A 23,561-nucleotide genomic window follows, 5' to 3' on the forward strand; every position below is an offset into this window, starting at 1 on the left:
CCGCGTAAAGCGTGACGTATGCAGCATAGCTACCTAAGCAAATTTTACTGTTGGTTATAATAGACGCCGTTGTAGTAGTTAACTGCCAAGTGAGATATTTAGTCGGCCAAGAGCAGGGCTCTTTGGCTTGCTGGCCTGGCACTAAAGCTTGCTAGAGAAGTCCCATTCATGAGTTGACCTGATTGTTAGCGCTCGGCTATTGTCGTCAAAGCGAATGAAGCCGAACGACAATATGGGCGAAGATGCTGATCACTGAACGCAAATCATATATTTGAATTTTTATATTTAAAATTTTTCAATTACATATTTTTGACTTTCAACATAAATGTTTTGGCAATTCAAAAACACAAAACAAAGCTCATCGACATTATATGAATATTCATACACTGAGAAAAATTGTGGTAGTCAGCACAACTATTGAGAAGCAGCTATTAGAATTTTCGAATATAACTCAATGCTAGTATTTGCTCGATAAAAAAAATTTCCCGCTATACACCGAAAAATTAAACTCCTTTCCTGTTGAGCAGAATAAGTCGTACTTTTCTTCAATGAGAAAACTAATGAATAAATTTACGGTTGCACTATTTTCTCTAGAAATAAAGGCGAAAATTAAAACTTTTGGGTGCAAATCTATTGAAAAATAGTATACACACAACGGAGGAAAGTAGGACGTCCCAATCCACAAGTTTGCCACCCTCGTCCTTGGCTCGAGTAAGCAATTACGCACCTAATCACACAATTACACTCGAAAGTTCGATTTCTACTTTACTTTCTCGGTGTGTAGTATACTATATTTCTAGGAAGCTGAATAATTTGCAACAGTTATTATAAATCAATACTTTAAGTTAATGTTCATGTTATTTAATTTTTGCAAGAAAACGTTCATTTATTAATAAATTAATATATTTTACATTTCAATAGGACCACGACGTATGAGTGAACGTGATATTCCGTCACGGTTTCGTCATGAACCTGATTCTCAACAAATCCACAGTAGCAAATCTGTTCCTGCTTTACACAGTAAGTGTAATCGCATTTTATTTAATTTTAAAAAAGACAGGAAAGATATGGAACTTTCTAAACACTACTTTATTGACTGATAAAAATTCAGTTTTTTGGCAGTTGGCATAATTTATATAATTTTCAATGCATGCAAAAGTGTGCGTATTTGCTTTTGCTAATAACTGTCTTTAGTGCATGATAATATTAGAATTTTACGAATTTTCATTCTGCAAATAGCCAATCAGATATTGCTAATATCGAACCAATGATTTTTTTATAGCTTGTAAAAATGGGCAAAACGGGTGGGCTTGCGCGCGCAGCATATCGATACCCTATCGCTCGAAATAGTTTAAAAAAAGTCGTAATCTTATTCGAAAATAAACATCCGATTGGCTCTCATAAAAGTTTTACCAGCGTGGATGAGTAGTATAAGTACCGATAAGCGCTTAGTCATGCAATCATGAAAATTCATCGCTTTTTTAAGCACACGGGTCAATAAATTTTGAAAACTATTCAGGGAAATTTTTTTTGAATTATTGTTTTCAGTGTTTAGCACTAATAGCAAAATTAGATTTTGCCATAGGGTAATTTGTTCCTCCATTGTTTTGACTCTTCATTGAATACTACACTATTATAATTCCTAAGTAGATTTTCATTTGACCTAAGTTCTGTATTAGGCATTATTCACTTAACATTATTTTCAGTGCTTTGGTAATTTTTTGTCATTGTCGAAAATTAACAAATTATCGACGTATAAAATTATTTATTCTGACAATCGCACGCGTCGGACGCGATAGCGGGAGAGGTTGTGCTCTATAATCGACTTGTCGTGAAAACGGGATTTTCCTACCTTTAATCATTTCTGCCAATTTCATAAATCACCTCTGTAGAAAAAAAAAGCCATTCAGCAGCCGAAATGGAAGGTAGATTTTCCAATTAATCTATATAAAAAGTTTCATATATACCTATCTTGTGATTTATGTTACTGTATAGTCACGATATGAAATTAGGCTCGTTTTCTCAGAGTGAGGGTAAAAAAAGACAACGACTATTTTCGATAGAGAACTTCAGATAGTTGATTTGACAAAACATTATATAGGTAATGTACTAAATTAACCTTCACGTAAACAAAGTATAGAAAATTTAATTAGTATGAGATCATAATTGTAATCGCTATTACGATGGCAAGACCAGTTATAATTATAGGACGTACAGGTACGTTTAAAACATCATTAGTGATAAAAGAAATCCTTTTAAAATATAAAATAGCTGTGAAATATACAGGTTATTTTCTTCACAATAAAATACAACTGACGAAATTGGATTATAATGAGAAATGTTGAAATTATGTGGAATAAAAACCATATTTCCAACATTTTTTGATTTCATTAAAAATTTTAAGGCTATCAAATTATTGGAAGAAAAAGTTAAAACATGAAGCTTAGGATCATTAATTAAAGATTATGAGACAAGCTTTCAGATACTTTTTACGGAAATTGCCTATGAATATGAGTTTTGAAGTTATATAAACTTTAGCAGTGATTAAAAACTGATTTTTACGAAAAATCATGACAATTTCAAACAGTCATAATTTCAAAACTATTCGAACGATTCAGCCCATCTTTAAACTTGATCAAGGGAATCGCCTATAGAATAAGTGTAAAAAATTTCATTGAGATCCGTTAAGATTTGTGGGCGCTATCGTAATGACAAGACCAGTGATAATCATAGGGATTAGAGGTACATTCGATACATCATAAATAATAAAAGAAATACTTTTAAAATATAAAATAGCAGTCCCTCGCGGTTTTGGAAATACCGAAATAATACCGGAATTATACGGTATAAATACTGCATAAATATGGTATTATTCAAGTTATTTTGGCCAGTTTTTTTGCCGCATTACTACCAAAAATTTACGAAAAAAATTCAAAATATTTACGGTAATAAAACAGAAAAAATACGGTATTTTAACAGCATTAAAACCGTAATTATACAGCATATTTTCGGCATTTTTGCAGCATTAAACCGTTCTACCCGGAACAAAAATTACATATAATTATATAAAATTTTATTTAATTATATATAATTATATATAACATTGTAAGGTTATATGTACAATAACTGTCATGAAAAAAAAAAAAAAAAAACCCGCCAACTCGTGGGCTCGATCCCGGGTCCTAATGATTTAAAGCCTGATCTGTTAACCATTATGCCAAATCGCTTATTCGAAAGTCGATACTAATTGTATTTATATCTATACAAACAAACTTAAGAAAATTGAAAACCTCAATTTTCCCGGATTCTTATTTTCACTTACATTCTTTTGTTTCAATAAGAAATGTGTGAACTAATAGAATAAAATATAAAATTTTACACTTTGCACATTTTCGATGATTTTAACCGCAGAAGCAAATATAAAATAAAACCAAATTTTTTACAATTTTTCATTATATCAGGATAAATCTGGCAAAATCGCAGGATATCTACGGTATAATTACCAAAAAAATACGATTTTATTATTATAAAATTATCGCATTATTGCGGTATTTATATAGCATTTTTTCGGTAAAAGTTCGGCATTTTTATAGTAATTTTACTATAATAATCTGGTAACTCTACAGTATAAGTACAGCAAAAAAACTGGCCAATATAACCATATTATTACCAAATTATTACGGTAAATTTACGGCATGTGTATAAATGCCGAAAATTTACGGCATTTTTACGGCATTCGCAAAACCGCGAGGGGTGAAATTTACAGGTTATTTTGTGTATAGTAAAATACAACTGACGAAACCGGATTATAATGGGACAAGCATAAATTATGTGGAATGAGAATCATATTTTTAACATTTTTTGACTCCATTAAAATTTTCAAGGCTATCAAATTATTGGAAGAAATGGTCAAAATATAAAGTTTTAGGTCATAAATTAAAGCTTATTAGTCAAGCTTTAAAATACTTTTTTACAGAAATTATGTATGAGTTTTAGTTTTAAAGTTATATGGACTTTAAAAGTTATTGAAAACTAATTTTTTCGAAAAATCCTTAAAATTTCAAACAGTCATAACTTCTAAACTAATCGACCGATTCAGCCCATCTTCGAACTTAGCCGCGGTAATTACACATAAAATAAGTGTAGAAAATTTCATTAAGATCGGATAAGAACTGTAGACACAATCGTGTCCTCAAAAGTCCGTTATATTACATAAATATACACTAATGCAAAAAATTAAAGGAGCAGAAAAATTTTATAAATTTCTTAGTGATTTTTGGAAGGCTGTAACTTGGTGAAAATTGATAGTATCAACAGAAAGTTGGAGGGCGGCGTTGAAAACTTGAATAAATTCCCTACAAGACCCTGTCATCATTTTTTGGAAAAAAAATTTTTTTATTTTTAACATCCATTAGAAGTAAGCACAAAAAAATGACTTTTTTTGGTTTTTTAGTAAATCAACCGCTACTCTGCAAATATCGATAAAAAAAATAATGTTGCCAGGGACTTTTTTAGCTTAATGTACCCCTAAGACCGATGTAAATTTTTAAATTGATCTATCGAACTGTTTTTTGGGAATCATCGATCAAAGCTTAGCTAAACAATCAAAGGAGCAAGTTTTGTTCCTTTAATTGTCTAATCATAATCAAAATGAAAAAAATTTTTTTTTTCGACTTTTCTCAAATTTTTGCGTTGGTGACTCAGCAAATGCAAGGAAATGACGAAAAAAGTAAAAAATTTCGAAAAAATGTCAAAAAAAATCGAAGAAAAAAAAAAATTGAAACTTTTCTTTTGTGTTCTAACTTTTTTTTTTTTGACATTTTTTGGAAATTTTTTATGTTTTTTGTCATTTCCTTGCATTTGCTGAGTCACCAACGCAAAAATTTGAGAAAAGTCCAAAAAAAAAAATTTTTTAATTTTGATTATGATTAGACAATTAAAGGAACAAAACTTGCTCCTTTGATTGTTGAGCAAAACTTTGATCGATGATTCCCACAAAACAGTTTGATGGATCAATTTAAAATTTTACAGGGGTCTTGGGGGTACATTAAGCTAAAAAAGTCTCCAGCAACATTATTTTTTTTATCGATATTTGCAGAGTAGCGGTTTACTAAAAAACCAAAAAAAGTCATTTTATTGTACTTACTTCTAATGGATGTTAAAAATAAAAAAAATTTTTTTTTTAAAGATTGATGAAAGGGTCTTGAAAGAAATTTATTCAAGTTTTTAACACCACCCTCAAATTTATTGTGCGATCATTGGTACCTGAAATATCGATGATCAAACCCAAAAGGATCATTTTTCGTTTGAAGGCTGATATCCCAGTGACGAGTTGTCGTACGAACCTTAAAAAAAATTCAAATTAAAGCTGATTAAATTTGCTAACCAACGTATGCAATGATTCAGCTGATAAAATTATTCCGCAGCCCGTGGACTCTCTCAAAGAAAAGAAAAAATTTAGAAAATTTTTGTCTCGCGGTATTTCTCATGTTTGTGCAATAGATGAAGCTCTAAAAAAATTTTGGTAAATACGTGCCGAAACTAGAGATGTCAAGCTATGAAACGCTTTTTTTTCTATCCCGATACCATTATTTTTCACGAAGTTAGATTCTTGCAAAAATCACGAAAAAATTTCTAGAATTTATTGTTCCTTTAATTTATGGATTGAGTGTATTTTAAGAAAGATCAGTAGTTTGTATTTTTTAAATAAATAAATGCGGGCGGTTAGACTTAATTACTTTCACAGTGATTCAATTTTTCGTGCCTAGTGGATTATTTTACTAATCAAATTTGATATTATTAAAATTATTGCAAAAGCTATAATTTTACTAGATGTTTTCTATTTACACTGTGTATTAAAATAATTTTTTTTCTCTCAATTATTCTTGAGTCATAGATAATCGTATTGAAATTTTCAAATTTCGGCTATCGATAATCAAGAATTTTGCGTTAATTGGTAAAAAAATTTTCCTACGTAGCCTCTATCAACGTGTCGCATTGAATCGCATTGATACGGATTGACAAGACAGCCATTCCAAAAACAGGATTAAATCGGATAGAAAACTGAATGCGATTCAATGCGATTCCGATTGCTGGGTTGGTTCGGGTTTCCACTCATTTATACAAGTAACTAACAGTAAAACTTTCAGTGTGTTTTCATTCTTTCTGCAAATGCATAAATTTCTTCATTTTCGTGGTACAATTGGTACAAATTTTTAGCCGTAGTGCGTGCGTTTTATTTGCTATCAAACTTCCTCTTATAGACTTTATTAAAAATTGACTCAATACTATGTTGTTACCACCTACAGAGTTAATTTATATGAAAAGGTGCAGAAAACTATGGTTTTCTTCACTAAGTATACTTACACGTATTGAATAATGAACTGACCAAGTTGTATTGTCATTTCTTTATGAGTCCGATGCATCGAATATCAGAATCAGGTTGATTGTTTTTAGCCAACTCGTTGGTTTTTAACTCGTGGCTCTCATGACCTAGGTAGCTGGCGTAACCACTTCGCTTACCGAAGACGGCGTTTCTTGGAGAGCATTCTGTTACATGATATCGGCTAGTTTTCTTGAGTTGACACATTGCACTCGACTGTAAGACTTGGACTCGAGCGCGGCTCCCTTTTAAGCCGACTGTCCTCGGACGGGACTTTCCTCTGTTTACCAAATGGAGCTTTTTCATTGGATGGCGATGTACATCGAATTCTCTCTTCGCGTTCGTAATTTTTTTTCACTCATTCACTAACCTATATCTAAATCGGACAATGGATACTCCGTGTAAATTTCAGGATGCACTGAGTCTCAGAGCCACAAGTCAACAAAATTTTACCTATCACCAGTATTTTCGTGTTGTAGTTTTCGATCCGTCTCGAAGGTACTAAGGCGGGATAAGAAATGACATTATAATATATGTTAATATTATTGTCAGTTATGTATATTTATTTTAAGTAATGTCATTTCGTAGGTGTTGAAACAGACAATAAACAATTACAACCGCAGCTATGTCAACACGAAGTGTTCAACCCGGGGTATAGCAGAACTTCATCTAGCAATAGTACTACACCGCCAGTTCAACCACCTCCAATGCCTACTATGAATGGAGTTCCATCTTTGAGATCGCGATCAAGTAACAACCTTCTTGACCCAACAAAAATTAGTCACTTGCCTTTATCTGGTTTGATGAATCGTCAGCGATCTTCTCCAAATTTAAATCCGAGCCAATCATTTGGAAACGCTTTAAATAATATTCAGAATAATGAAGCTGAGAGATTCTATCAGAATTTAAGTATCTACCGACATCAAGATCCAACAGCAAAACAGATGGGCCCTTATCAAACATCCATTGATCGGTAATTTATTTTTAAATATTCTTCATTCTTTATAGTTTATGTCATAGAATTTTTCAAGAACCCGAAGTTATTCAGGATTATATTCATTATAATTTTATGTTTAGAAATCCAATATATACCCAAAAAAATCCAAAAGGCTCACAAAATTCATTAAATCGTACGGTACTGGATGCTAATCAAGGGAAAGATCGCCCCGTCTCAGCATATATTTCTCAAGATCAACAAATTAATTACAATGCTAATCAAATTCAACAACAAGGATTAAAATCACAATCATCAAGAGATATAATACGACAAGAGGCAAAGTTACAGGAAATGAAGGAGGAAGTACGACGTCGTGAGTTAAGGGCAGGTACAATTTCGATTAATCAATATCGACCAAATTCTTATAATGTTCGCCCTACTACTGCTCAAGCCAATGTAACTATGTACAAACAAGCAGGTTTAATACCAAGTCTTGATTCGAATCCTTCAAGTTATAATTTACGACAGGTTGCTTCGAATCATGGATCCTCTGATCCTCAAAATAATCCATATGGCGTACATAATAAACAACTTATTTCAAATCAATATGCTGTTATTTCAAAGAAGAATGATGCATCTTGTGCTAATCAAAAAATGGCTGAGATAGACAGAGAATACGAATCAGATTTTAATCGATCAAGAACGGAATATAATCAGCAATTAGCTCCTTACAATAAATCTCAATTTGTAAATGATCCAAGTGACACAAGCCATCAACGCAATATGAATGAGAATACTCTTAATCAAATACACAATGAAAATGATATTAATAAAGAAACTTTACCATTCCGTTCAGTTCTTGAAAATGAATATAAAGAAAGTCACCCACCTCCGCCTCTTAATACTTCAACTCACCCATTATATACAAAGCAAATCGATTCAAGGTAAAGTTGATTACATAATAGAAATTTTTAATGTTGAACGCGATATAGATGATTGATTTTTACATTGTTTTTTTTTTTTTTAGGTATACCGCAAGTATGCAAGATACTCCAATGAGTAGTTACTATTCAACCATTAGTTCAAGTCAACAAAGTCGACAACATCAATATAATGCAACCAATCCATGGCAACGAGAAGAACGAGAAAAAGAACAAGCACGGCGACGAGAAGCGGCTAAATTATGGCGGGACCAACAAATTGCTGAGTTAAATTCACTCTCTCATAGAACACAACAACAAGAGGAACAACTTCGAGCTCTCCAGTTAGAAAGAGATTTTCAAAAAAGAGCTGAAGAAGCTGCAGCTCAACAAGATGATGATGAAGAAAGTAATGACCTTGAAAATCACAATACATTGTGTGTTCAAGGATTGCTTAAAATGACAGCAACTCCAGAGAAAAATTACCAATCAATAGAGCAAAACGTTTTGTCTCGAGCAAACGTAGCTAATCAATCAATTCGAGGAACTCTTCCATCTCAATCAACTAGTAATCAACTAAAGTCATCTACTATATCTTTTCCTACAGTAACATCTCAGCAAGACCAAACAAAATTTGGAAATATAAATCTACATGACAGCTCGAATATAAATTCACAGCATATTTTAAATATAAATGATTATGGACAAGTTTCTAATTCTTCGGCTTATAATTCACCTCTAGTATTTGGACAACTGGCAAATAATTTAAAAATTACTGCTCAACTCCAGGCGGATGCAGAAGAAGAAAAGAATAAAAAAATGGACGAATACAAATGTGGACCAACAGAATTTGATGAAAGTTATCGAAAAAACGAAGATGAAACGAAACAAAGTCAACATATATATCAACAAAATCAATCAAATCTAAAAAATCATCAACATCAACTGTATTCAGAAATGTTGAAACTAGACAATTTGCATATCAACGGTGGAAGCGATGCCCCAGTACCTCCAGAAAGAGGTTCTAGTTACACCGTCATGTCTCAACAAGCTGGCTTAAGATCGTCTAATTCAACAACAATTTCTACTCCAATTGGATCTCATCAAACTTCCATTAAAAGAGTCTCTTTCCACGATTCCAATGCCAACATTGAAAATTTTCCAAAAAATTCACTTTCAATTACCTCACACATATCACCATCTTTCACTATGGGTACTATAAAAGAAGATCCTAATGTAAGTTTTATTCAAAAACTTATTTAAATTAGTGTATCAAAAAAATTACAAAAATATAACGATAGATGCAAAAATTATCATAAAATTTTAATTTAAAGCTCAGAACTAAAATTAAAGTGTCTATTTTCATTAGATTATGTCGAAAAACAACGTTTTTTTTTTGGCATCACCAGAAATCGATAGGATATATCAAAATAAAAATTCTGTCTGAAGATCGACTCTTGAATTCAAGTTTTAGAGGTAGCTCATCGCATTTTCCGATTTCCTATTTAAATAACATGAGAAAAATTTTTTTTTAAGTTTGAAATTTTATCACTCATCAGCGAATCAGTGTATCGGAAAAATCAATGAATATTTGCCTTAAAAATTAAATGTTCTACAAGAAAGGTCTATTACTATTTTTCGATAAATTTAATTTTTCAAAAGTTATTCAAGGTCAAAGTTGGATTCATAGTAAATTTTAGTATTATTTTACTTTTTCGGCGAAACTATCAGACTTATCTTAAAATGTTTTAGGGCCTTTTTTGTAGATCATTTAACTTCCTACAACTTATTATCTGCAAAGTTTTCTAAATTTCTGTAAGCCCTTTAGTTATTTGCATTTAAATGCTAATTCGTTTTAAGAAACGGTCGATTTTATCTACTTATTTCTAAACGCAAATAACTAAAGAACTTTAAAAAATTTCGAAAACTTGTCAAAAGATAATTTTTAGGAAATGAAATGATCTACAAAAAAGGTATTATGCAGTTTGAGATGTCTGATAGTTCCGCCGGAAAAGTTGTAATGGGTCCCACTTATTTTATTAATTAGATGTGGTCTTAATAAAACAAGCTCACTATATGCCCGCACATATGTGAAACTTGTGGTGTTTTACGTACCTTGTCTGACTATGCTCAGTGAAATCTCAGTCCGTGGATAATCCCGTACAGAACCACACAGTAGAAAACTAGAGAGTGAGATCTTATACTAAACTTATCAGGAGGGCTGACACGGTTAGATAATTAATTAATATATTTTAGTAAAACTGATAACCATGGCATTTATTACAAAACGAAGTCGCTTTACAAATAATAAATGAAATGATGGACACTAAAATTATGTATGACTGATGAACTGACTCGACTGACTAATAAAACTGACTCGACTAAAATAATGAAACAGACTCGACTTGACTGACTTAATAAATTATTAATTTACGACTTAATGAAATTCTCAATAAAATTGCAAATAAATAATCAATCCCGACAATAATAGACCACCTAACTTACTCCGGCAAAATCATCCAACACTAGTCCTTCACTCCGACGGACCTCCTTCCTTAGAGCAATAAACCTCCAATCACCGAATCCTCGATCCAATAAATTTACCAGCTTCAAATTTCCACAATAATAATTTATAAATTATGATCAAAATAAACTTAATTAAGAATAAGCTTCCCCCTCAGGTGGGCTTATATGCTCTTGGCCCTTTATAGAAATGATAATGGCTAGCAGCACGTGTGTAGTAGTAGATGATAGTTGTACTTGTAGTAGCAAACCAAGGTGGTAGTAGGTTTTTTTTAATTGGGGAGAGAGGTTGAAAAAATCTTCAAAAGACACCAACGAAGGACGAGTTTTGAAAATTTTGATGTTGTTGGTAGTGTGGGACTTTTACCGTACTAAAAAACAATTCTCTCTCTGAAATACAAATGCCATGGGACCGCGTTAGCATTATATCATGACATTGGTACTCCTCCTCTTCTCTCTTCTTAGCCGCAAGCGCTACTCCTCTTCTTTTCCATCAAGACCTCACGGACATATCCGTTCATTGCTACCCAACGGTCTTTGGCTGATAGCATCCAAGATGGTAGTAGCAGTAGTAGTAGTAGTAGTAGTAATAGTAGTAGTAGTAGAAGAACACGTCCGTACATGGTGGTTGCTACGAGCCAAAAGACCGACCACTCGTCGTTTCTGAGCCTCGCACCTCTGTCGACTCAGGCTAGCCAACCCCTAAAACCAAATGTGGAGGAACTCGGCCACAGCGACCCCGGAGCATGAGTGGCTATACTTTCTTCCATATTGGCAGTTGAAGAATGAGGCTGGATCTTTTGGCGTGAGTCGAAATTACATTTAAACGAAATCCAAAAGCATCCCACCCCGTTACAAAGTAAAATAATACTAAACCTTTTTTAGAGCGTTCAATTTTCAACAAAATTATTCATTGATTTTTCCGAAACACTGATTCTCTGGTGAGTAATAAAATTCCAAACTTTAAAAAAAAATTTCCTATGTTATTGAAATAGGAAATCGGAAAATGCGATAAGCTACCTCTAAAATTTGAATTTAAGAGCCGATCTTCAGACAGAATATTTATTTTAACATATCCTGTCAATTTCTGGTGATGCCAAAAAAAATGTTGTTTTTCGACACATCCTAACGAGAAATCAAATAAATCTTTTAACTAATGTTACTTTTATGAATTTTAAAAAATTGAATTAAAGCAAATATTAGTTTCTCTTGCAAAAGTTTTTATAGTTTCCTTCATAATTCATGGATTTATAATTCAACTAATATTAAAATTTTATCGAAATGCATACGCTCAACAGCTAGTGAAAAAAGGTATTCATATAAATATTAATCGATTGTGCATGATGGATAAACTTCTCGTGTAAACTGCAATTGCAAGTGTATTTATTGATATATTTTTAATTATCGTTGACTCTTATACGTTGCTCAACATTGATATTTCTATGCTTATGCTATCAATAATATAATGAAAATATTAATAAAAGAAATCATTATTTGTTATTAGAACTTCATAAATGATGCGAAGACTTTATTGGCATCTCCACAAACACCTGATGGCCCTGGCAGTCAATTTGGTGGAAATACTCCTGGTGTTATTGGAGCTCAGGAGATTTACAAGTATATTAAACCACAATTGAGCGGAACGAAATTTAGCTCATACGAATTTTATTGAATAATACAATCAAATTTTTTTAAAAAATTAATTTCAGTCATAGTTGCGCTTACTTTGGTTTGACTTCTGATCAGGTTACCCCTCATATTCACTCAAAAATTTCAAATCGAATGTATTTTTATGCGTATAGGAGTTGTTCGACCATGATTTTTACCGCTAAAGCCGTAGAAGCCGCCATTTTGATATTAGAATCAATGCAAAACTGACACGTGTACACACTATTATTTATAAATTAATTAGTTGGTTAGTTAATTAATAGATTAACGCGCGAATATAAGTGTAATAATACCGCTAATTCATTAACTAACAATTTTTAACGAAATTAATTCATTAGACACCGAACAATATTAGGTTACATCCCGGATATGATGATGGAATCGTCAGTAAGGCACCTTCATCGCATCTTGCCTCATGTATAATACTGATGTTACCATAAAATTATAAATGGGTTGAACCTGTACGCCATCGTCCATTGTACGTTTAGTATTTAATTTTAATTAAGTTATTTATAGATAATAAATTAACCCATACACCATCATAACGAGTGCCATCTGTGTGCACATTTCTCGACTAATTATTGTCTAAATCGTCTCGCCGGTAAATTTCATGTATTGTACTGAGTTATATGAGTTGTGAGCCAAAACTAGTGGCTTTTAAGACTAATCGGTGCGGTGACATAATCGGAAGTATCACCCTTACTTCAATGTTGTAGAAAAGCATTTAGTTAAAATCATCATTAGCTATAGAGTTGTATTTGTTCCAAAATCATATATATGTATCTCGAAGAAATTTTATGAAGAATTTTTTGTTTAATTGGAGAATATTTTACCTGACATCATGAATTCTGTTTTGAGACACATTTTTTTTCGTCGTTCCGTTCACTCTCTCTTAAATTGGCACAAGTTTAATTTATTAATTTGAATTTTATCTCTTTTTTTCTAGAGATCCTAGACAAAAACGTTTAGCTGAGAAGCAAAAACAACAAGAAAATGCTCAATCGGGTGAGGTCCCGGAAAAATTAAGTTTTAAAGAAAAAATGAAAATGTTTGCAATGGAGACTGGAGAAGATGGCACGCCAAGAGACAAAGTGAAAATCTCAAGAGCTCAAAGAGAAATTGATAATATTACAAGTCCTTCAGACCCAAGTGATAATGATAAAAATTGATTTTTTTGTAGGTCAATCGTAAAAATATTGACCATTTGAACAAGAAGTAATTAATAATACTAATTATCTGATACTTCTAGAACAAAAATATAGTATTGTAAGGAAGTAATAAACTTCCTTAATTAATGACCAATATCTTTTATATCTAATCTTTTAGAGGAAATTTAGTTTTATATTTTGATTGATGTATCTAAATTCGACTATTATTACAAATTTACAAATATTTCTTAAATAATATACAAGATGAAAATTCATTTATATTTTATATAAAAAAATTTGATCTTTATTGTAAATAAAACCGATGAATATTTTACTTACATCTTTATATGTTTATATTTATAATTAAAATTATTTACATATAATAATTTCACGATCGTATAAAGACAGTTAAAAAGTAAATGTTTGAGCTATCAAACATCTTCATAAAGCAATCTTCATTATAAAGTATTTAAAAAATTAATTTTGTATTGAATGTCTATAAATATTTTTATGTAAAAGATAATCTTGTGTGCAAGAAGTAAATATTGTAGTATCTACTAATATATTGGATTGAAATCCAAGCGTTAATGAAAAATTTTTAATTTGATTAGACAAAAGTTTTAACATGAAATACGAACACAGCAATACTAGATAATAATGAATATATATTAATAACATTTATTTTTGGAAATTCTAATAAAGTCGAATTGCAATGAACGATATCTTTTTTTTTTATTTCCTGTTATGAAAATCGACTGTTAATTTTTTTTTTCAATTTATTAGTTGTTGCGGTGTATAGCCTTTTTGGTCTTTTACACATTCGCCTTCATATCGCAAACTGCTTTACTTCTCCTTCTGCTTTCATTGTGCGGCTGTGGTCCGACTTGTGCTTTATACTGTACTGCATCATTACGGTGATGCCCTACTTCCTGCCTTCTGCAATGGAGGTGCAGTGGCGAAAGAAAACCACAGAGAAAACCTAGCCAGTGCAGTTTCGGTTTGGTTGAAGATCCAGTGATCGATAAAATTTCTATTCTACCGATCACTGGAACTTCATCCCGCGCCTAACGGTCAGAGACCTTCGTTCGAACCCGACTCGTGGCTCAGCGGTTACTCAGCTGTGGGGATTTTACCACTACTTATAAGTAACGTGCTTACATGTACACAACAACAATAATATCTTTTATTTATCAAAACACTTAATAATTAAGTACAAAATAAATTATTTAATTATGATAAAACAATAGCGATGCTTATCGTGAGTTGCAAGTGCGTATCTACCTGTGTCGAATGTGTGTGTTGAATCATTCAACTTGAATGTATGTATTTCTTTTGCAATGCTGCCAACTTATCCCTGCTGTACGGCAGAGGCTTAGTTGTCAGTTTGGTTGCTGAGTATAGTGAGTGACTTGAGTATGATGTGAGTTATAACCGGGTACCCCTAGACTTTCGTGGTCTTGACGACGAGGCTTACGAGGTCATAATTTGGACACCTTTTGAACTGAAAAGTTCTAAGGGCGCCACTGAGAGTAAAATTGCACGATCTCTCAGTATCGTGTGCAAGGCAAACAAAGCAGAGAATAAAAGAAATCTCAAGGATGAGTCCGAAAATCTCCTTATCAAGGCTGGACCATACAGCTGCAGAGTTAGGTTCTAATATATATTTATTCAATCACTTAATGAGTGGTCGTCAGACTCAACATCATTAGTCGATTTAGTTAATTAATTTAATAAACAATATTTAGCAAAATGTATCCAAATTTATTTATAAAACTTATATGTCAACGGATATGTTCTCTAATTTAATATTCAATATTTTTAACAATAATAAATCTTTGAATTTCCCAACAATATTAACGTGTTTTAAAATTTAATTAATTTTCAGTTTAATATAAATTTCTCAAATTATAATAACAATTATCACTTATTCTAAATAATTTGCTGGCGAGGTAAAATCTATTCTAAATCACACACACACACACTCTGTCCGCAATTATAATTTTTCAATGCCGAAAGTTCTGGGCTGACTTTCCAAACCTGAATTTTATTTTAATTATTTTCATTCTAATAAATTTTATTTAAATAAAATTTCCAGTGATGCGGTCGGTGAGACTCAGCACCAAGGTCACAATATTTAATAAGACGCTACCAACTAAATTTCAGCGCCTTCTAGAGAACGATCTGTGGGACTCAGTATCTCTAAAAGAATACCTGCTAAATTAAATTATTACTAAATTCCAAAATTATTAATTATTAATTAATTAACCAGTGGTCGTTAGACTTGACTGAATTAATTACTTAATACGATGCTACCAAACAAAGACAAACCCAGATACTTAAACAATATAGCGACCGAATGCTCTCGAACCCACACCGTAAAATTCACTATTTCTTTTATAATTTATATTTTACCCTGAATAACTTAATTATCAAATTTTCCCCATAATCGAAACTTTCTAATAAAATTTATAATTTACACTTAAATTTCTCCATTTTAACAATAAAACCGGACTGTTATTTATTACCAAAATTTTCTGTTAAAACGTGGGTGACTCGCCTCCGCCATTACATGTCCTCTGAACGTTCTGCTGTTGTATTTGACTCGTCGTCGTACTCCTTAGCTTGTGACGCAGATCTTGCCTTCTTGAGTATAATGATATCTCAGCAACCAGGAGAATATTGAATTTTGATACACGGTCTTTAGACTTAGCGTATTAATTATTTGGAAAACTGGCTTTCACTGCAGCCACAGCTTCAAAGACGTTATTTTAAAGATGATTTATTCGGGGTCAAATAAAGACGCACCGAGACGACGATGTCCAAAAAGTTAATTTAAAATTGGGGTCCTTCGACTCACCATAGCAGCAACGTGATGTTAAGACTCACTCTTATAAATACTTGTGGAATGTATGGCTGATCTTAAAAGTGACTGATCGCCAGCAGCACCAGGCAGTGAGTGTCGCAACTTGCGACTCTGAGTAGCTACGAAGCAGCGAAGTCACCATTCTCGGACGATGTCAGTACCTTATACTTCTTTATAAAATTTACTGTCACCCTATAACAGGCGGGACTCGAGGCCCCTCATGGTACCCGTTTGTCACACGGCCGAAAGATTTTAACCAATCAATAACAGTCCCAGTATTGATTTATTTGACGGCGTGGGGGCAACGGTAATGCGTAGGCCGAGAGCGCAGTCGAATAAAAATTCAAATAAAATAATTAATTTAATTTAAAAAATCCTTGTTATAGAGTATATGCGAGAATATGTGTGAGAGTGTATGTGTTTAGATGTGTGTAAGCCCCCACACAGCCAAGTAGTAATCATGCTCGATGCTACTTTACTTTAGTGATCGCCCGAGCCACGCGCGTGCCAAACGGCTGCCTCAGCCGCTTGACTATTAATTTATTTATATATTCATTTATTCTAAAAGAGTTGGTGTTATGTCACCACTTTTAGTCGTGATGGCAATGGTCGCTATGGAAATTATTGCTATAGGAACTGTCGATATGGTAACGGTTGTTACGGAGATTGTTGTCATAGCAACGATTGTTTATAATTGCTAATTTCATTATATTTAACTTATATCTAATTACTGGTTCGTCTAAATACCGATTTTCTTGTGTAATTAATTTTGTTCGTTTTCAAGATCAATAAATAAATCCATTAATTAATAATTCCTCCTGTAATTCAAATTAACCCCAGTTTACTCGTTACAAATTTTGGCTGGAACTGCTTGCTTTCGGCTCCGGAATTCTCGGCGCGTTGTTCGTTTGGTTTGGTGCTCCCTGGGGGATCACGGACCGGTTTTGGGAGCGCGTGCCGGTCCTCTCCGCGTTTCCCTGTCTCGGACAGGGACAATCTCGGGAAAACGTTCCTATTTTACCGCAACGCATACAAAATTTCACCCACCGATTCGTACACTGGGCTTTGGTATGTCCTCGTTGGCGACATCTCCAACAACACTCTAGCCAATTGTATTCAAAGATTTCAAGGGGTGCTGTTTCCGCAGTTTTGACGGGTTTCCGGGGTGATTGTTTGGCTTCTTTGGCCAGAGGAGCTTTTTCTTGAGCGACGAGTTGCTCATATTCACCCGCGAGTCGTAAAAGTTCCGGAACAGTAGTGAACTCCGTGCGCTTAATGTATCCACGATATTCTGGTCTCAAGTTTTTGGTACATTCGGGTAAGACGGGCTGTGGTTGACATCTGGCCGTGTCTCCGCATTAGTGTTGGCAGTCTGGTTGCATATTCTGCCGCGGTCTCGGTTGCTCTTTGTACGCGGTTCTGGATCTGTTCTTCCAGCTCAAGTTCGAGGCCTGAAGGCAGATAGAAGGCTTTCAAGTCCGACGCGAAGTCTTCCCAAGAAGCCCAATCCCTCTTGTTATTGCGGTACCAGAGGAGAGCTTTTTCGCAAAGCAAAATTAGGATGCATGGCACTAGGTGGTCCATCTCATACCCATAGCTTTTCGCTAATTCTTCCAGCCGCTCCAGAAATTCCTGGACGTCGCGTTCTCCGTTGAATACGACGCCCCATTTCCGCACCGTCCATCTTTCGAAGCTCGACTGAGTTATTTGCCAATAGTGACTGTCGAACGCGACTTGGTAACGGTGTTCCTTGTCTCGAGGAGCCCACTCTGGGTTGGTTCACTTCCATGGACTCATGTCCTGATCGCCGGTTTCTGTCGTCGCGTCCGCGTCGCTCATTTTCCTCGCGTAGGATTTGAGCTCTGATTTCCTGACGCAATTGGTCACGCAATTCTTGTTCTTCCCTTTCTCGCTGTTCATTCTCGTGTCTCACTCTCGCCTCTCTCTCTTCTGGACCCGATTCACGCGCCCGTTGTTCTTCTCTTTCGGGCAAAATTCGCGCCCGGATTCCTTGACGCAATTGCTCACGTAGTTCTTGATCGGTTCGTTCCGCGGCTTCACGAGCTTCCCTCTCGGCATGTTTTCTCTCAACCTGTTCCCTCTCAGCTTGTTCTCTCGCTTCTCGTGTTCGACGCTCTTGTTCCTCTTGTTCCCGTTCTTCTACCTCGATTCTCTCTCGTTCTTCTCTTTCAATCTCAACTCGCATTTGTTCTTCGCGGCCCTAGCGGTATTAAAAACATTCTGGATACACTCTGGAAATATTCTGGTAACACGATGCAACCATACGGACTCCAGAGTATTTCCAGAATGGTTTTGTGCCCTTTTCTGAGAGTGAATCCAGAGTATTTCCAGAGCGGATACGGAGTAAATTCAAAGTGTTTCCAGAAAGTATCCAGAGTGGATACATACTGACACCGTTATGCATCCACATTGAATACAAACTGATACCAAAGTGTTTCCAGAATGTTTCCAGAGTGGGATCAGAGTGAATACATACTCAAACCAGAAGGTATTCAGAGTAAATGAATACTGAAAAAAAAAAAAAAATTTACCGAAATATATTATTTTAAGAATATACAAGAGCATTTATTGAATACAAAAATCAATTTTTTTCATTACCTGAAACGTATTTTATGTTTTTGGATTGTAAAAACAATTTTTTCAAGAAAACAAAAATATTTGACATTATTGTCACAATGTAATATAGCATCTACTATATGACCATCGAAACAGGTACTTGTCACTCTGTCAAATAACAGAGAAGTACCCGTGCTAGAATTATCTTTGAGTATAGAATATAAGAACTCTGAAACACCTATCTAACCAGGAACAGGACAATAATAGGTTGGGCGCGATCTAGTGGCGAGCACTGAACTATTTCCACTGCTGCTTAGCACCAGTGACTTTCTCCTCCTTCACAATATATCTTCTCCCAGCAAATTGTTCTCTTAAGTCTTTCACATTAAAACCCGGGTCAAAGCTGTCAAAACTTCCATTAACTGTCGACATTTTTAAACACAAGACGATTAATAAATAGTAAACAAAACATAATCAATTCTGTTACTTAATATATTTTTTATCAATATTGCCCATAAATGAAAATATTACGTCGATAATATAATCTAGTTTAGTCCTTGCAAATTTTCAGAACTAAAATTTTTTAAAGTTCAAGAATTAATCTAGTTTTGCCTGCCCGTAATGCAATTGTTTTTTAAAACAACAGATCAAAAACAGCTTAAAATTTTTATAAAACATCAAAAACAGATCAAATAATTAATTAATTAATAATTAATTTTGACTTGTTGAAAGTTCACAGAAAAATCCTGATTATATCTAAACTGAAACCCCCGGATTTTTTTTTACTTCTTGGAGCTATTCTTGAAAGGGTTTAGAAAATATCGCCGTTAGAAAAATTACAAAATTTCGATTTTTTACTTCTTTATTAACAATCTAAAGCATTGAAAAATAAAAAACGTGAATAAAGCGATCAAGAAAATTTATTTTTTTGATTATTTTGTTTTTTTATTGCTAAAAGCTATACAATAATAATTTAAAAAAAAATTTTACTTGCATTATTTAAATAATTGTTATAAATAAATTCATTGTTAATAAGATTTAATAAAATTTTTTTTTTGGGATAAAAATACATAATGAAAATAACAATTTTTAAGAAAACAATTGTTTCTTAAAAAATGATTTTTAATGCTAAAAAGCGAATTTGCTAATTAACAATTTTTTTTTATTTATTAAAAAGTATTCATAAAAATTACTTTTATTCCCAATTCATTAAGCAATTGAGTTAGAGCTTCGGTTACAAGCTCAATTTGTCTAATGATTAATGGATAATAAAAAAGACGAAGTGTTGTAGTTATGTCTTCAATAAGTTATTTTAATAACAATGAAGAAGAACAGAAAGGTAGCGACAAGTCCAAGTGTACAATAATTTAAAAAATTATATAAAATTAAAAAAAAATTTTTTCTACAAAAAAAAAACGCATGGTTATTTTTAGTATTTGAAAAAAATATTGCGTAAAAATTTATTTGTTTATAACAAATAGTTTGTTTAATAAACAAATAATAAATGAATGAAAAATTTTTTTTTCTAATATAACAGAACATGATAAATGATGATTTAAAAAAAATTATGGTTCCTTAATATCAATATTGAGTAAAAAAAAAATTGTTAATTAGCAAATGCGCTGTTTAGCAAAAAAAAATTTTTTTAAGAAACGATTTTTTTCTTAAAAATCCTTATTTTTATTAAGCGTTGTTTCCCAAAAAAAAATTTTATTAAATCTAATTAGCAATGCATTTGTTTATAACAATTATTTTTAACAATGCATTTATATTTACACAATGCAAGTAAAAATTTTTTTCAAATTATTGTTATGTAGCTTTCAGCAATCAAAAAACAAAATAATAAATAAAATTTAAAAAAAGTAAATTTTCTTGATTGCTTTATTTACGTTTTTTATTTTTCAATGGTTTAGATTGTTAATAAAATCGAAATTTTTTTATTTTTTCACCGGCGATCTCTTCTAAACCCTTTCAAGAATAGCTTCAAGAAGTAAAAAAAATCCGGGGTTTTTAGTTTAGAAATAATGAGGATTTTTATGTAAACTTTCAACAAGTAACAATTAACTAATTAACAAAAGCATAGTTAATTAAAAAATTGGGGTAAAAATTGTTTTTCTGAAGATTATTATTGATTTATATGTTTAGAAAGTACCAAATTTTTTTTATTCCTTAGTATTTAAATTTCATGGACTCTGGGCCCATTTTGAAAACACTCTAATTTCATCCTGCACTCATTTTGAGCCCAGTTTGAAAACACTTTGATTCCATTCTGGACTCACTTTGGGTCCATTCTGAAAACACTTTGATTTCATTCTGGATTCACGTTGGATCCATTCTGAAGACACTTTGATCTACTCTGGATCAATTCTGAAACCACTTTGGTTTCACTCTGGAGAAAGGGCACAAAACCACTCTGGAAACATACTGGATTTATAATGTTTACATTCTGACTATGATTGCAGAGTGTTTCCAGAGTGGGTTGAAGGTTGCAAGGGGGACTTGTCGTTATCTGGCATTTCTTGCCTCAGGTGACTAGTCCACGCCGCCTTGGTCTACGTCGGAAGGGTGCTCCCCTGATTAAAAAAGTGAATTGAAAAGTATTGAAAAAGATGAGAAATGAATCCTTTCGAATACTTTCTATACCCCAAGGTATTCATTTTGACATAAAATGAATACTTTTCAATCCCAAAATAATAAAAGAATTTCTGAACTTCCGAGGAATTGAAAAAGATTCAAATGAATTGATATTTTTAATCTTTCTGAATCCTTCTCAATACCTAAATAATCCGACATTTCGGATCAAGTGTGGGATTGAAAAAGATTGAAATGAATTGAAATTTTTGAATCTTTCTGAATCCTTCTCAATACCTAAATAATATCACATTTCGGGTCATGTGTGGAATTGAAAAAGATTGAAATGAATTGAAATTTTTGAATCTTTCCGAATCCTTCTCAATACCTAAATTGAAATGATGAAAGATTGAATTCTTTTCAATACTTTCGAATTCCACTTTGGAATTGGAAAGTATTCAAACGATCGAAATTTCAATTCCATTCAATACTTTCCAAAACCGCCGAGGGATTGAAAAGAATTGAGATAATTTTCAATACTTTTCAATTCACTTTTTTAATCAGGGTCGTCTTCGTTATCGGTGTTTTCGTTCAGTGGGTCATCGTCTGGGTTTTCCATGTTGTCCAGCTCGGCTTCGGATCGGTCGAGATCGAGTAGGAGTTGATCATAACGGCCGGCGCGACCCGCGTTAGCTGTTCACGTTTTGGTTAACTCGGTACGCAGTAAAAATCTCAATTCGGCTAGTGTTGCCCTCAGTTCGACGGTTATGCGGTATTTCTGGAGTTCTTTAACGAGGTCGTCCTTTCGTAGCGACCATACCCACTAGGATAGGCCGAAAATCCGCTTTTTTTAAATTTTCATTATTAATACCAAAAATGTTTTTCTTTGTACAAAAAAAAAATTTTTCGGAAAACAAAAAAAATTTTAGGTCGATATTTTAGGCTCGCCAAATCCCGCTAAAGTTAGAAGTTGTTTAAAATTTTTTTTCCAACACATTTTGATCGGAACTTTAATTCTCTACAAAAAACGTCCTACAACAAAATTACGTAAAGTTAATAGTTACTGAGATAATTGCAATTTTGCTCTGAAAAATGGAATTTTTCAAGATATTAATACTTTCTCAGGGTGAAAAATAAATTTTATCATAAAAATTTCATAGGAAATTCAATTTTCTACAAAATCGACTTAATAAAAATTTATTCAAAGTTTATAGTTACAAAGATAATAGCGATTCTTGGTGAAAGCCACCAAATAACGAGAAATTGACTATCTAAACATATAACTGCCAGTTTCTGACGAACTATAAATTTCAAGTTTTTACCACAAGGCCAATGTTGTAAGAAATTTGATTTTCCATGAAATTTATCTGATAAAATTCATATTTTACCCTCAAAAAGTGATAATATTTTGAAAAATTATATTTCTTAGAACAAAATTGCAATTATCTCAGTAACTATCAACTTTACGTAATTTTATTATAAAACCTTTTTTGTAGAGAATTAAATTTCCGATCAAAATTAGTTGGAAAAAAATTTTAAACAACTTCTAACTTTAGCAGGATTCGGCGAGCCTAAGATATCGACCTAAAATTTTTTTTTTTTCCGAAAAATTTTTTTTTTTGTACAAAGAAAAACATTTTTGGTATTAATAATGAAAATTAAAAAAAAACGGATTTTCGGCTCACCCTAATACCCACGTTTGGGAACCCACTGTCGGTTTTTTAAGCATTGCGAAAATAAAATAATCAAACGAAAAAAAAACGTAATGGAATAGAAATTTGTTTATAACCAATTGTTAAACATAGAAAATTTAAATAATCAAAAGAGTTGCGCAGTACGATTTCACCCGATACCTTGGAAACGATCCACGGTCAAGTCCCTGATCGAGCGCCAAAATTTGTAACGAGTAAAATTAGGGTTAATTTAAATTATTAAATTAATTATCAATTAATTTTGGAAACAACCAAATCAA

At 32.8% G+C, this 23,561-nt stretch overlaps 2 protein-coding genes across 9 annotated transcripts in view; one reads left to right on the forward strand and one right to left on the reverse strand.

Moving 5' to 3' along the window:
* Positions 1-14,292, forward strand: part of LOC130669641 (afadin) — a 167,445-nt gene extending 153,153 nt beyond the window's left edge. For 7 of the 8 annotated variants that reach the window (XM_057472641.1, XM_057472644.1, XM_057472642.1 and 4 more), the window contains 6 exons: positions 922-1,020; positions 6,971-7,355; positions 7,460-8,263; positions 8,347-9,475; positions 12,267-12,379; positions 13,377-14,292. In XM_057472641.1, the coding sequence (XP_057328624.1) occupies positions 922-1,020; positions 6,971-7,355; positions 7,460-8,263; positions 8,347-9,475; positions 12,267-12,379; positions 13,377-13,599 (2,753 nt within the window). In that variant the 3' untranslated portion in view covers positions 13,600-14,292. Of the gene's footprint in view, positions 1-921; positions 1,021-6,970; positions 7,356-7,459; positions 8,264-8,346; positions 9,476-12,060; positions 12,136-12,266; positions 12,380-13,376 lie in introns of those variants that run through there. The other variant, XM_057472645.1, reaches the window with a different exon arrangement.
* A 2,997-nt stretch (positions 14,293-17,289) lies between these two features.
* On the reverse strand, positions 17,290-18,647 carry LOC130670512 (trichohyalin-like). The gene is made up of 2 exons (XM_057473923.1): positions 18,033-18,647; positions 17,290-17,712 (listed from the first exon to the last, which is right to left on the reverse strand). The coding sequence occupies exons 1-2, from the start codon at positions 18,645-18,647 to the stop codon at positions 17,290-17,292; spliced, it is 1,038 nt and encodes a 345-aa protein (XP_057329906.1).
* Between the last annotated feature and the right edge of the window lie 4,914 nt (positions 18,648-23,561).

The sequence above is a fragment of the Microplitis mediator genome, chromosome 6, assembly GCF_029852145.1.
Source record: "Microplitis mediator isolate UGA2020A chromosome 6, iyMicMedi2.1, whole genome shotgun sequence".
Taxonomy (NCBI): Eukaryota; Metazoa; Arthropoda; class Insecta; order Hymenoptera; family Braconidae; genus Microplitis; species Microplitis mediator.